At 35.6% G+C, this 13,796-nt stretch overlaps 2 protein-coding genes across 2 annotated transcripts; one reads left to right on the top strand and one right to left on the bottom strand.

The window, feature by feature from the left end:
• Positions 1-1,399: 1,399 nt before the first annotated feature.
• On the top strand, positions 1,400-3,727 carry LOC108200406 (high affinity nitrate transporter 2.5). Its single transcript, XM_017368537.2, has 2 exons — positions 1,400-2,848; positions 3,110-3,727. Exons 1-2 carry the CDS (start codon positions 1,698-1,700, stop codon positions 3,486-3,488), a joined length of 1,530 nt encoding a protein of 509 aa, XP_017224026.1. The 5' UTR covers positions 1,400-1,697; the 3' UTR covers positions 3,489-3,727.
• Positions 3,728-3,785: 58 nt separating this feature from the next.
• On the bottom strand, positions 3,786-11,940 carry LOC108200407 (homeobox protein knotted-1-like 6). The gene is made up of 5 exons (XM_017368539.2): positions 11,469-11,940; positions 11,260-11,382; positions 11,061-11,172; positions 4,289-4,527; positions 3,786-4,201 (listed from the first exon to the last, which is right to left on the bottom strand). The coding sequence occupies exons 1-5, from the start codon at positions 11,754-11,756 to the stop codon at positions 4,040-4,042; spliced, it is 924 nt and encodes a 307-aa protein (XP_017224028.1). The 5' UTR covers positions 11,757-11,940; the 3' UTR covers positions 3,786-4,039.
• Between the last annotated feature and the right edge of the window lie 1,856 nt (positions 11,941-13,796).

The following is a 13,796-nucleotide window of genomic DNA, read 5'->3' as shown; positions in this document are numbered from 1 at the left end:
ATATACTTTCATTATACTTTCCTGTGTTTCATTTCTAAACATCGCATAATTGCGATGTATCTATCAAACATATAAATCCATTTACATGACTCCCAACCTTACAAGTGAGTATGTTTTAATAAATTTTCGAGATGAGTCAAGGTCGAACCCAACCCGCTCAAACAAATCAGAACTTATACTATCAGTAATGACAGATACTCGTTATCGATATAAATAATTATGATGGGACGAAATTATTACAGTAATAAGCTGAAACGGGATCATTTTAAAGATTCCAGTTTGCTTTGAATATTCATAGTTGACTTGGTATTAAAAAACCAGCCAAAGAGGTACAGGGTTCAGACCGGCGATGGTGACCCAAATGTCCCCAGTTGGATGCTAGCAACCTATCAACTCTGAAGTCCAATTTTAAACGGTACAAAGTGCCTGACTTTTGTCGATTTAGAAGAACTGATAACTTAACATCAAATCGGTGATTTATGATTTATGATTTATGTATAAACATTTATCTTAACAATTCAGCTATCAGAACTCAGAAGCTCTGAGAAGTTTTGAAACTGAAATTAATTTGCATGGCTAAAAATATTACAAGCAAAATTGTTATTTTAGTTTTAGATTCTGAAATATTTGATAATACTGAATATGTTTGATTCGATGAAAATAAACCAACTGTGTATGAGTGTATCATAGTTATCACACTCAGGTTTTGTAATGTTCGCAAATTGCCAAATTATGAAAAGGATGTCATTTATTATTCGGCATCAACTTGCTTACAAGCTAGAAGACTAATTAAGGGTGATATTTCGACTAAACTGACAAATTCATTATTTTTTAAATTTAAATATATTTTATTCTTAAAAATCGGCAAAATTTTTAATCTGAGTCCTATTAAGTTTAATGTAACACCAATCGGTAATTAGGCAATTAAGAACCCAAATTTCTGGCTAATCTATGTAGGGAAAGCGAAATTGTGAGAAAATAAGAAATAAAATATATAAAATAATATTAGAATATGAAAGATATTGCCAAAGTCAAGAACATGCACCTAGTATAAACACTGGGCACACTATCTCCAAAGTCAAATAATTGAACTGAGGTTTTGGCATTTCACAGGATCTTTTTCCTTAAATTCAACCATCTAACCACTGGCCAATAGAATTTAGAAAGTAATATTCTCTTTGGACAGAACAAATTGAATGAGACGAGATTAGAATGAAAAATTATAAACAAGATTTCGATTTCAGATATAATGAATGTACGCCAAAAAAATTTAGCGGAAAATTTACAAAAAAGAAACACGAAATAAAATGAAAATTTTCGGGATTGAGCTCGAGCTCGAGTTTATATCGACCAGGACAGAAACAAATTGTCATAAGAAATCACCTCCTGATGAATTCTTGACATTCAAACCACATGTTAATTCCTGCATGTTGAGCTACAAGAAGTCTCAAGACTCTGCAGCCATTTGAAGCTTTATACTTTTCAAATGCTCTTTTATCTGATACAAAGGCCAAGAATCAGCATCCGATCCTCCAATTCACAGTGTCCATATAAATAGCTAGTCTGCTTTCCCCTGTCACTTTCTTGCGAATTTCGGTACATAATCACCACAGACTGTCTGCAATTTTTAAGTCACTCAAAAAATTCTTAGCAGGACTAAGAATTTGAGCTGAGCAGACAGAATTGGTAGAGTTGAGATGGAGGAAGCTCAGTCAGAACCCGAAAGAGGAGGAAACAACAGGCCTTTTTCGATACCTGTGGATTCGGAGCATAAGGCCACCAAGCTGAAAATCCACTCTGTTGCAGCTCCTCATATGAGAGCATTTCATCTGTCTTATGTCTCGTTCTTTGCTTGTTTTGTGTCAACCTTTGCTGCTCCACCCCTTATACCTGTTATTCGCGATAACCTCAACTTGACATCAACAGACATAGGTAATGCAGGGATTGCAGCTGTGTCGGGAGCAGTGTTTGCAAGGATCATGATGGGAACGCTATGTGACTTGTTTGGACCGCGTGTGGCCTCTGCCTCACTGATGCTCCTCACGACACCAGCAGTTTACTGCTGTGCTATAGCGAACTCTGCAGCCTCGTTTATAGTTGTCCGTTTTCTGATTGGTTTTTCAATTGCCACTTTTGTGTCAACTCAGTACTGGATGAGCTCAATGTTTTCTGCTACTGTCGTTGGCACTGCTAATGGCCTAACTGGAGGTTGGGGGAACCTTGGTGGCGGGGCGACTCAGATCATAATGCCTTATGTGTTTTCAATTATTCATGGGATAGGTGCAACTAAGTTTACAGCATGGAGAATTGCTTTCTTCATTCCAGCTTTATTCCAGACCTTGGCAGCATACGCGGTCTTTTTCTTAGGACAAGACTTGCCTGATGGGAACTTCTCGCGGCTTGAGAGATCTGGAGATAAGCACAAAGATAAATTCTCAAAGGTGTTCTACCAGGCAGTCACAAATTATAGAGGATGGATCTTAGCACTAACTTATGGTTATTGTTTCGGGGTAGAACTAACTGTGGACAACATAATTGCACAGTATTTTTACGACAGATTCCAAGTGAATCTTCACACTGCAGGAATCATTGCAGCAAGCTTCGGGTTAGCAAACATATTTTCAAGGCCATTAGGAGGCTATATCTCAGATGTCATGGCAGCAAGGTTTGGAATGAGAGGTCGGCTTTGGACCCTGTTTGTTGTGCAGATTCTTGGAGGCCTCTTCTGCGTTCTCTTGGGAAGACTGGGATCTTTAACTGCATCCGTTACTGTGATGATTATATTCTCTGTGTTTGTCCAAGCTTCATGCGGTCTTACATATGGAGTAGTTCCTTTCGTTTCAAGAAGGTATCTTCTTTCAGAAACACGCATAAATATTTACACTCCATCTAATTTTAGGAACTTAAAACAGATATGAATAAGCACTCCATGATATACTGCTAGAATATAATACGATCCTAGTAAACCCTCCTCCCAACACCTTGAGGTTTGGGAGAATTGGTCACTTAGCATATACCCGTTCCCTAGATCTGAGAAAAAGAATTGCACAACACTTTAGTTATTCACCTTGATGAAGAAACTAATAACTGGTACTATATCTCTTAACAGGTCGCTTGGCGTGATATCAGGGTTGATTGGAGGAGGTGGGAGTGCAGGGGCGGTTTTGACACAAGTAATCTTCTTCAGAGGATCAAGATTCAAAACCGAGACAGGTATAACTCTCATGGGAATCATGATAATCTGCTGCACTCTTCCCATTCTGCTTATATATTTTCCACAATGGGGAGGTCTGTTTTGGGGTGCATCATCTAAAGGAATTACAGAAGAGAACTACTACATGTCTGAATGGACTGAAGAGGAACAAGAAAAAGGCTATCACAAAGCAAGCCTAAAATTTGCACATAACAGCAAAGGTGAAAGAGGTAAGAGGGTGAATTCTGCTCCCTCGCCTCCAAAGGGAACTCCAGAATCAACTCTGCCTGGGTAATTTGTTAAAATATACACTTAATTGTTAGGTAAAATGTTGTAGAAGACGCGGGGAGAACATCATCTCAGTTCAGCGTTACAAACTTTGTTATTTTCACACAGGGGATTCTATTGGTTAGCCATTCAGTCACTGTTGAGCATAAAACCATAAATGAATAGCAAATCATTGGTGATATAGCAATCGTGTAAGTATCATCTACTATGGGAACAACGCTTATATAAAATTCAGGATTCAGTTCAGTGGAGACCCTTAAACGGAGACTATATGTTCTGCTAACTAAATATTGCAAAACACGAGCAAAACATATTGTTAGTTCTCCTATTAGTACTCCATTTAACGGACTCCATTGAACTTTTGGAATATAGTTCATTTAGATACATGTTTAACATAAAGAAGTATGAGCAGCTAGAGACGGACATTGTCAGGTCTTGAATTAGAGAAACACGACACTAGTTCTGCCAGTAAAGGTAACAATGTAGAATTTACAGAAAGCATGGACTAATTACCAGTATTCATTAGATTACCGTAAAATTCATCAACATCATCCATGATCAGTCATCAGTAGGATAAAATTGTCCAGATATACTATCCATAACAGCTAATTGCATTTCTTCTGATGGTTTCCAGTGACGCTTCCTTTGATTTATAAACCAGTTGTTAATTTGCTTCTGGTCTAAACCCGTCGATTCGGCCAAGAAATTTTTGTCAGCTTCCTGGATGAGAAAAAAATCACACTTAAAAAAACCCTGATAAATTAAACCAAGTATCTGCAAAATTATAAACTTATTGAAAACACGTACAGTTGGGTAAGGCCATTTGTAATGCACTTTCCACCAGTCGAGTAACATGTCCCTTGCCTCCTTCGGTAGCTTCCCTTTCTGCTTCTTCTTTGAGAATTCCATCTTCAGTTTACTTATGTGACTGCCAAACTTGTGCAGAAGCCTGTCTTTCAGTTCTCTGTCTTCGGTTCTGGTCTGCACGTCTTGTACATCTATCTCGCCTCCACTGAATTCTTCGTCTGATGATCCACCACCTTCATCTGCTAAAAAATATCTAGTTAGACCTTTTGATTGTAACTTAAGAAGATGCAAAAATTAGAAGAAAAAAAAAACATGCACATTTGAATTTGAAATGCTGCAAAAGCTTAAACTAACAGATAAACGAGTTTTCTTGGTACGAGTCTCAGTGAAGGCATGTGCGATAGAAAATTTAAATTTGTGAAACCGAACATAACCCAAAGAATCAAAGATTGAACAATGTAATGACCGAGACAAGAAGCTCTTCACTGGAATGAACACATTAATTTTTTTTCATAAATGTATTTAAGAAAATTACAACAAAATAAAATCTTATAGAAGTCCTGAGAAAACATTAAATTATCAAAAATTAAAAATATTTTATGAAATAAATAATATAATACTCCCTCTGTCCCTCTCATTTATTTACCTTTTTTTACACTGCTCGAGCATTTTAAAGTGTCGAGCTCCGTCCCCCAATGTAAACAAATGAGGGCGACGGAGGGAGTAACATATATCTTGGTCTGACTGTATCCCTCTCGTGTTCCGGAATGAACATACATGTTACGGTAACATTCAAAAATCAAAACACTGAAAAGTGAGCAGTGTACAAATTGGTTCGAGTCATGAGTGTTAAATTGTGCATTAAATTGGTGGTGGGCTAGTGAGTAAATGTTTGGTAGAAAGAGTCTGGATTTGTGTGGGTGTATATGGGTATATTCTAAAGGCCTAATAGGTTGGGCCATCCCTCTGTGATCCAAATCCTAGTGACTGACTAAACAGCGAAAGCACAAGGTACGGCCCATCAGTGTGGCCGTGGTAATAACTACACATGATCTCTTCACTCTCACCATTCACCAACATGGCTGCCACGAGCACTTGCCACCCTTTATTTATTAACGTGAGCCCGAATCTTATCAAAAATAAAATATATTTTATATTATTATTTATCAGTTCTATTATGAAATATAAAAATATATAATATTCCTATTTAATAAAAGCCTTCCTATTTGATCCTAATACATATATTTCAACCTTAGAGGCATGACTACTACATTTTACCCTTTTCAGATCCCGTCCAAACGGGATATACTGAGTGAGTTGGTATGGTATGGTACATATATTTCGACCTCTTAAACGCACAATTACAGTTATTAGTTAAAAAAACAAATATATGTAATTTATAATTAATAGAAAATTAAATAATATTAACTTACGTTCATTATTCCAAAATTGATGAATGATCATGATTAATTATCGATTAGTTCATGTTCCGTAACTCGTTAAACTGATTAAATCTTCATTATTCAATTAATCATCTATCAATCTAACTAATTTTAATTAATTCTTATTCCACCTATTGGACCTGTTTGGCAACCGGAAGCAGAAGCTGCTTCTGGCTTCTACTTTTCTTGACCTATTTGTGTAAAGAAATAGAAGCACTTTTAAGAAGTTAAGAATGCTAAATTCACTCTCACAACTTCTGCTTCTTTTCCAAACACTTTATTAACTTATTTATTTTTCAGTTGAAAAAGTCACTTCTTTTAAGTTTGGCCAAACAGTTGTAAGTCTGATTTCCGTTTTTCACGAAAAACAAAAGCTCGGATTCCGGAAACCCTAGTTAAAGGAGGCGGGGCCGGAAGCAAAGTAACATGGGGCGAGGGAGACACGTTTAATACGCGGGGGCAGAAAAAGAAGCCCAACGACTCGACAAAAAGTCTTAAAGGAATTGACAGCCACAACCCACAGTGTCTGAATCCCATTCAGAAAGCGATAGATAAGCCTAGCAGTGAGTGTGTGTAAACTGAACCAACACTTAATGGCTACATGCACAAAAAGGCAGAAACCGCAGCGAGAAATGCGGGAGTCCATGTGAAAGTGGCCACCCGATCTCTTCGGGGCCGTTTCCGATCACAAAAAGAGTGAGCCCGGCCCTATCATATCCTTGTGTTTCTTGTTTGGCTCGCACACACGAGCGCTCACTCCGTCCCAAAACCCTTATCAACTTCAATTATTGTACTAGTGTCTAGTGCTTGTTTAGTCCAACATGCACGGCTACGTTCATTTAGCTTACTCGTAAGATAGACTTAGATGCACTGATTACTAGATTACGTAAATTAAGGTATATATATATATACTCCGTAGATAAGTTAAATGTACAAATTACTAGCTGGACTACCTAAATTAGGTCATGATATTCGGTAAATGACTTAGATGACAGACTTCTGAACTACGTAAATTAGGATCTCGTGACCCAAATTGTATGTTAACCTACTTAGAATAGGACTTAACGTAGACTTGTCAGGACTCCATAAATTAGGATCTCATGAGCTAATTTTTTGTTAGTGTGCTTGATAAATGATATAAATAAACGGTTGTGTTGGATTAGAATATTATGAGTTGATTCTAACGAGTGATCGATTTTTATTATAACTTACTTAGACGGATAATATAAAAACAATATTAGTACCGTAACGATAAATTAGAATATTATGAGTCGATTTTGACTAGGGGCGGAGGCATGAGTAATGTTGTACTGGTAAATTGAAACACAGTATTTTTCAGAACCTAGCACCAGGGTTAGTCGTACATATTTGGAAACACTCACTTCTACTTGTGCAAGATTGGTTTCTATGCATAAAATCAACCATTTATGCACTAGATTGACACCAGAAGACCATGTAACAAGGTGAAAAATCTAAATTGTAATGAATCGAATACACCAAGTATGTTTAACTCCGAAGCAGGAAATGCAAACCAGAGAACGTTATAAAAAGGCAGGCTAGTACTGGTGCACAAGTATATATAGAGCATGCATCAATGCGTAGACAAATGAATGAACTGCATAACTGGGAGTCTGCAGGGACAGACTGCAGAGAATATATCAGAGGTTTCACAAAAACAGTCGTATTTAGCCAGCTCAACCAACTTCTTCATTTAAGCATTGAGTTTGCTCCTGTTAAACGATTGACGCAACCATCTTTGAGCAGGATTTCACTCGATTCTTTATCACTCATTCTAGGATTTTTGTGTAATTAAGCGGGAAAAACTCTCAAAGATGGTTGTAGACAATCACTTGTCATAAGCGATCGTGCTTGAGCAACATTCATCTCTCTTCCCACATGATTAAATTCTCATTACATACCTAGGTGGATCTCTGTCATCTTGTCTATGAATATTCTTCTTAAGAAACCATAATAAAAAATATTGCAACTAAAAAAAAGCACACGAGGCCATCACAGAGATTACATGCAACACGTTGAAAAGCTAATTTGTACTTCTAACCAAAAAAAACAATATTAGTTGCCAGCCCTTAACCAAGAACCATAATCACTCCAATTAGATAAACTAACAGTACTTTTCGAGCCTAATGATTCTGACTTATCACTAATGGAAACAATTACAGCTCTTATAACCTGACAAAGCTGAATAAACTAATCCAACTAGGGATTCAAATCAAAAACTTAATAAAATAAAACCCAACAAAGTTAAAAATCAGATCTCATTTGTACTTGCACAGCTTAACTATTATGTTGCCAGCCATGGAATGAGACTTTTGTGAGAAACTTTAGCATGAAAAGATTGATTAGAACAAAGGAAAACAGCTTTGTTCCATATAAGTATTTATCTATTGCAAGTACAGAAGCTCTTGAGCTTGTGATCAACACTTTCACGTGACTACAGATATATGAGATTCTTATGCCAAAGTGTATGTGTAACCAGGAAGTGGATGCCTAAAGATAATTTTGAAAATTTTGGTGTTTTAATGGTGGACAGATGGTCGTTTCTGATTATAGAATTGAAATTCGTCTAGGTAAGTATCTACAAAGTAGGGCAGCTTTGACTGCCGCACCAGAATTTCCATATTTGCAGATCAACTAAAAAATGCTCCGAGTCTTCATTAAGGTGCTCTCCCGAATAAAAATAAATTATGAAACTAATACGGAGTAACAGACTTGCAATATAAGTATTTTTCTTATTATCACTAGTGAGTATTCTTTTAATCTCTTTCATTTCATGCGTATCTTCCTAACTTCATCCCAATTCTAGAACAAACTCAGGAGCACCAAGTGCGCGCATGCAAATAAAATTTACTCGATCTGTTTCAAAATAGTCGTCGAGTTTGATTTTTGAGCATATATGGGCATTGATCTGATAACTGCACAAGTTATTCTTTTTCTAAATTAAAATTCACAGTAAATTTGGAATTATAAAAATAGATTGAAAAATAATTAATCAATAAATATACACCTTAATATAAGTGTGAAAAATCAAAACCGGACTACTAGTTTTGAAAAAGTAGGAATAGTGTTTTACTTCTTTTACATCTTCCTTGAATCCTTTCTCCCTAATACAAACTGGTAGGAGACTCGCAGAGCTACATAATTACTATCACATAAGTATCAAAATATACCAAGATCGACATCTGTGTCAATTGGTCATGAGATGTATAAGAGCCATGAACTATTTAGTACTAATCTGTTTATCACTTGAGCTTAGACAATAATGCAATATGAATACAGTGAATCGTAAAAATGTTAAATTATGTCAAATAAGAAAGGGAAAAAGCTGGAGATCACTTGTGATCACTTCTATTCAACTGAAAATAAGCCCTTGTATAATCGGGTCATTCAATCTTTAGCCTTGATGATTTGACTCTGAGAAGTTTAGTGTGGTAAGTTTATGTGGATCACACTGTTACAGGCTGAATGGAAAACTCACACAAGGGCCATCCAAAAATTGATTAGTCTTTTAGTCTTTCTTGGGAAAAGAAGAGATTTAATCATCTACTACTTATTTTACCTTATCTTTGTCTGTAGAACAGCAGAGATCTAGTGTACTGTTTGCTACTAGTAGTATATTTTAAGCCCAGCAAGAATTCTGCCTATAGCCTGGACCTCACTAATAAGATCTTTGTTAATCGACAAATTATTATGCCAAAATGCCATCTAATTACCATTATAGTTATTCACATAAACCACAACTTAACCAAATGAATCACAAATTGATAACGTCGAAATATATACCCATACTATTATATGTCTTGACCCTTTTAATGTAAGTCACCAACTTTAATTTGGAACATAAATTCAAGGGTGTGAAAGATAATAAGTGGGCAGAGACGGAATCAAGGGGCAAACCTAGGCCATAGGTTCTGGCTGAACTTTAAAATTTTATATTAAAAAGTTTAAGTCAGCAGGAATGACATGGAGTATTAAGCTACACTTGACGTTCAGAAGTTTGCATTAATTCTTTTAGACTCGACTATTTCAGAATCCTTGTCATGTTTTCACTGGTATAAGTATAACTAAGACTGATGAAGAGATGCCAATAATATAATTCTAGCTAGCATAGTCTGATTATGCATATACAGACATTCATTTTGACACAAGTTTTCCTCAAATTTACAGATGACAAAGAGCCAAGGAGGTGCAGTATCTAAAAGAGCAGCAACTGTGACCATGATGGTTTGTCTGATTATTTCAATGTAAAAAAAAACCATAAAATCATAGCCTCAACGTTCCTTCCATGATAAAAATAAAAAATCATATAAAACTATTCATCACTGTGAAATGTCTAATCATAATGAGGAGGTTTGCTTCCAAGTTTGGTTCTCCCATGAACCAAACAAAGTGCAAAAATAGAGAAGAAAAGTAAGAGATAATATATAAATATAGTCACTATGTTTGTCAGTAGAAATGAGAGTAAACCTAGACCAGATATATTGTACTACTACTATTTCAAGCTCCATTATTAAGCTGCAGACTCTCATGACTTTGCTTAAGGTTGTTACTTACAAACAAAGAGAAGCATGTATTTCTGCCAAATGGTGTTATACTAAAAAAACACAACCTAGATTTAATCAAATAGGCCCCATTGATCAGTTCTAGGGTTTCTGTAGAAGCTAGGTTCACTACTGTTACATGCATCACTTGTTCAAGAAATTAGTGTGAAAGGAATTTCCTTCTGACTAGAAAGAAGAAACATATGATCAAGATGGAGAGTTGGGGACTAGTTGGTTTAAAGATAGAAGACATCTACAGTGCATACCATTTACTAAGCATGTTCGCTCTCATGTGCTCGTTTTGCTGTCTCGTGCCTATCAAATAATAATTGCAACTAATTCGATGTTCTTACAACGCTATTTATCGTGTGCCTAGCGGATAATTTTTCTAACTAATCCGGAAATTGTCGAACTAAGAACTAATTCTTACACAATGGATCCAGAAATTGATGTTATTTTGTGCGAATAAGACGCAACAAAAGAACAAATAAAGAACACCTTTCAGTTTTGTTTTTGTTCTACGGAAAACCATGGACAAACAACTATAAAATCACTGAAGCTAGAAATTATATGTAAAAATTAAGCATAGCGATGGTTTAAAATTACTTCCTCCGTCCCAAATTACATGTTCACTTTGACTTTTAAACTTATGTTCAATTGCATTAACATATATATGTGTGAAAATCTAGATGGATAAGTAATTTGAGACGGAGGGAGTAACCGTTAGAAAGAGCGGAAGCTAAAAAGTTACGAAACAGAATCACTACTAACCTTTGCAGAGATCACCGAGCTGTGCTTCAATCTTACTCAGGAAGCTTGTTGCTTCATCGAAAGGCCGGGAGAGATCCGACTTGTACTTTACCAAAATACTACAGTAAGTTTCCTGATCAAAAACAACTCAATAAGCAAAAACTAGGCTGAAAATTCACAAAAAATCACCAAATTTAAAATTTAAAAGCCAGAAAAAAACCATAAATTCATCGAGCTCCGGATCGGCTCCCACGCAGGTAGACACCGCATCAATTTTATCATAAACCTCATTTTCCCGCTGAATTTCATCTAATAAACACGTTATTTCCGGCGGCGCTCCCACCTGGAAATAAATAAATAATCTCGATAAATGAATAATCTAGTCAAATGAATATCGAGCTTACGAGAGGACGAGAAAAGACTCAAGACCTTTTGGCAATCGATGTAAGCTTGAAGAAGCCTAGGATAATAAGGATGCGAAGCAATCTTAGCTTTCACTAAGCTACTTGGCTGACACGAATTAATAATATAATTATTAAAATTATTATTAACACGATCACGGCGGCTAGAAGTACTCATTGCTGACATCAGCTCATCGGATCCGTGAGCCGGGAACCTCTCGTACTCCGGCGGTACCATCATCGTCATCATCGGATAATTATCAGGTACCATGATAAAATTCGACTCGGTCGAATTATGATCATGCATTCCGTCCATGTTTACGATAAATGAATAATCTCGTCGAATGAATAATTTCCGAGGACACGTAGATTTATTACGTATGGGATTTTGATGGGTGTGGTGTTGGGGAATTGAAGAACAAATGAGAAAGGATAGTGAAGCTTAAGGCTGCTTTTGAGCCATGGGAATATGATATTACAAGAGTTGAAGACAAAGACATGTTCAGTCTAGTTTTATTATTCGTCTTGCTTCTTTTTTCTTTATTGACATTTTTTATCTCCACTAGAATTTATTTTATTTTTAAACAGAAAAATAACCCGAAATACACAATGCATATAATCGAAAATAGGAATGAATTATAGGTGGTGTTTGGCCACAGATATTAAGCCAGTTTCTGAGTTTATAAGTTAGAAACACTTATTTGTACCGTTTGTGTAAAAAGTCAAGAAGTGCTTAAAAAAAACTAGGATTACTAACTTTTGTTTCATGATTTCTACTTCTTTCCTAAACAATGTAATCACTTATAAGTCTTAACTTGGTTTTGACTTCTATTTCACTTTTTTATTTTAAGCAAAAATCATTTATTTTAAGCTGAACCAAACCGCCCTGTAAATCATATCTTCTTAGAAGAATAAAAGTTTAAAGTCTATCTCCATCCCTTTGTGAATCAGACAGTAAAGCTACGTTTGCTGTTCAGGGCGTCAAAAAAGAATAATAATACACGAAAAGGAAAGGTGTAAAGAAACAAGGCCAGTGTGTAGAAGATATTACTATTTTCAGCATTAGATTTTAATATTGTTCTATATATTGATTAATCGATTATTAATTTCTGCTCGATAACTCATTGAATTAATTAAAATCTTTATTATTCAGGTAATTATCTGAATAATCTTTAATCAATTTAATTAATCTTTAATTAATTTTTATTTCATGCATTAATCAATTAAGTCTGATTTCTATTTTTAACGACACTGAATTTAAGTGACAAGGGGATGTCGCTGTCGGACGAAGTGCATTGTGGGTTTCTCATGTCGATCGTATCGTATGGTTAGGGAGCTTTTCTGCATATTATCTTGTTCTATTGAAATGAGCGTGTTCCATCCCACAACCATAACCACTAGGCCCGCATTAGAAGTCGAATGATAAAAAATTGGGATCTTTTTAAAAATACCCATCTGTAAAATTATTTTTTTAAAAATACTACCATCTTTTTCATTGTTTTTAAAAATACCTTTTCATAAATTTTTTTTTTTCAAAAATACGATTTGCAACCTCATTTGCAACCTTGGGCGGCGCAGCCGTAAAAGTTGCAAATGAGGTTGCAAAAGTTGCAAATAAAAATGGAAATGAGGTTGCAAAAGTTGCAAATGAGGTTGCAAAAGTTGCAAATAAAAATGGAAAGTTGCAACAGTTGCAACTGCAATTGCAACTAGTTCAACTGAAAACTGTAAGTTGCAAAAGTTGCAAATGAGGTTGCAAAAGTTGCAAATGAGGTTGCAAATGAAGTTGCAACTGCAGTTGCAACTTCATTTGCAACTGCAGTTGCAACTTCATTTGCAACCTCAGTTGCAACTAAATGCAACTGAAAACTGTAAGTAACAACAGATGTATGGTGTGCCCCTGGCGGGGCCATTAGATTACAATAGAATCAACTGAATGCAACCATATGCAACTGAATACAACCATATGCAACCATATATGCAATTACAAATCCTGATTTCAAGTTTTAGTTTTCAAATGTCGTTTTCGACCTCATTTTCGGAATCGATATATATATATATATATATATATATATATATATATATATATATATCGATTCCGAAAATGAGGTCGAAAACGACATTTGAAAACTGGAACTTGAAATCAGGAATTTGGTTGCATATGAAGTTGCAAAAGAGGTTGCAACACGGCTGGCGCCGCCTGGAGTTGCAGATGAGGTTGCAAAAGTTGCAAACAGTATTTTTGAAAAAAAGATTTTATGAAAAGGTATTTTTAAAAAGAATTCTGGAAGGTAGTATTTTTGTAAATAATTAAAGAAAAGGTAGGTAGTTTTGTAGATTTCCCTAAAAAATTTGG

The sequence above is a fragment of the Daucus carota genome, chromosome 9 (genome assembly GCF_001625215.2).
Source record: "Daucus carota subsp. sativus chromosome 9, DH1 v3.0, whole genome shotgun sequence".
NCBI classification, from domain to species: domain Eukaryota; kingdom Viridiplantae; phylum Streptophyta; class Magnoliopsida; order Apiales; family Apiaceae; genus Daucus; species Daucus carota.
Note: the sequence above shows the minus strand (reverse complement) of the source record. Positions and strands in the feature narration are given on the sequence as shown.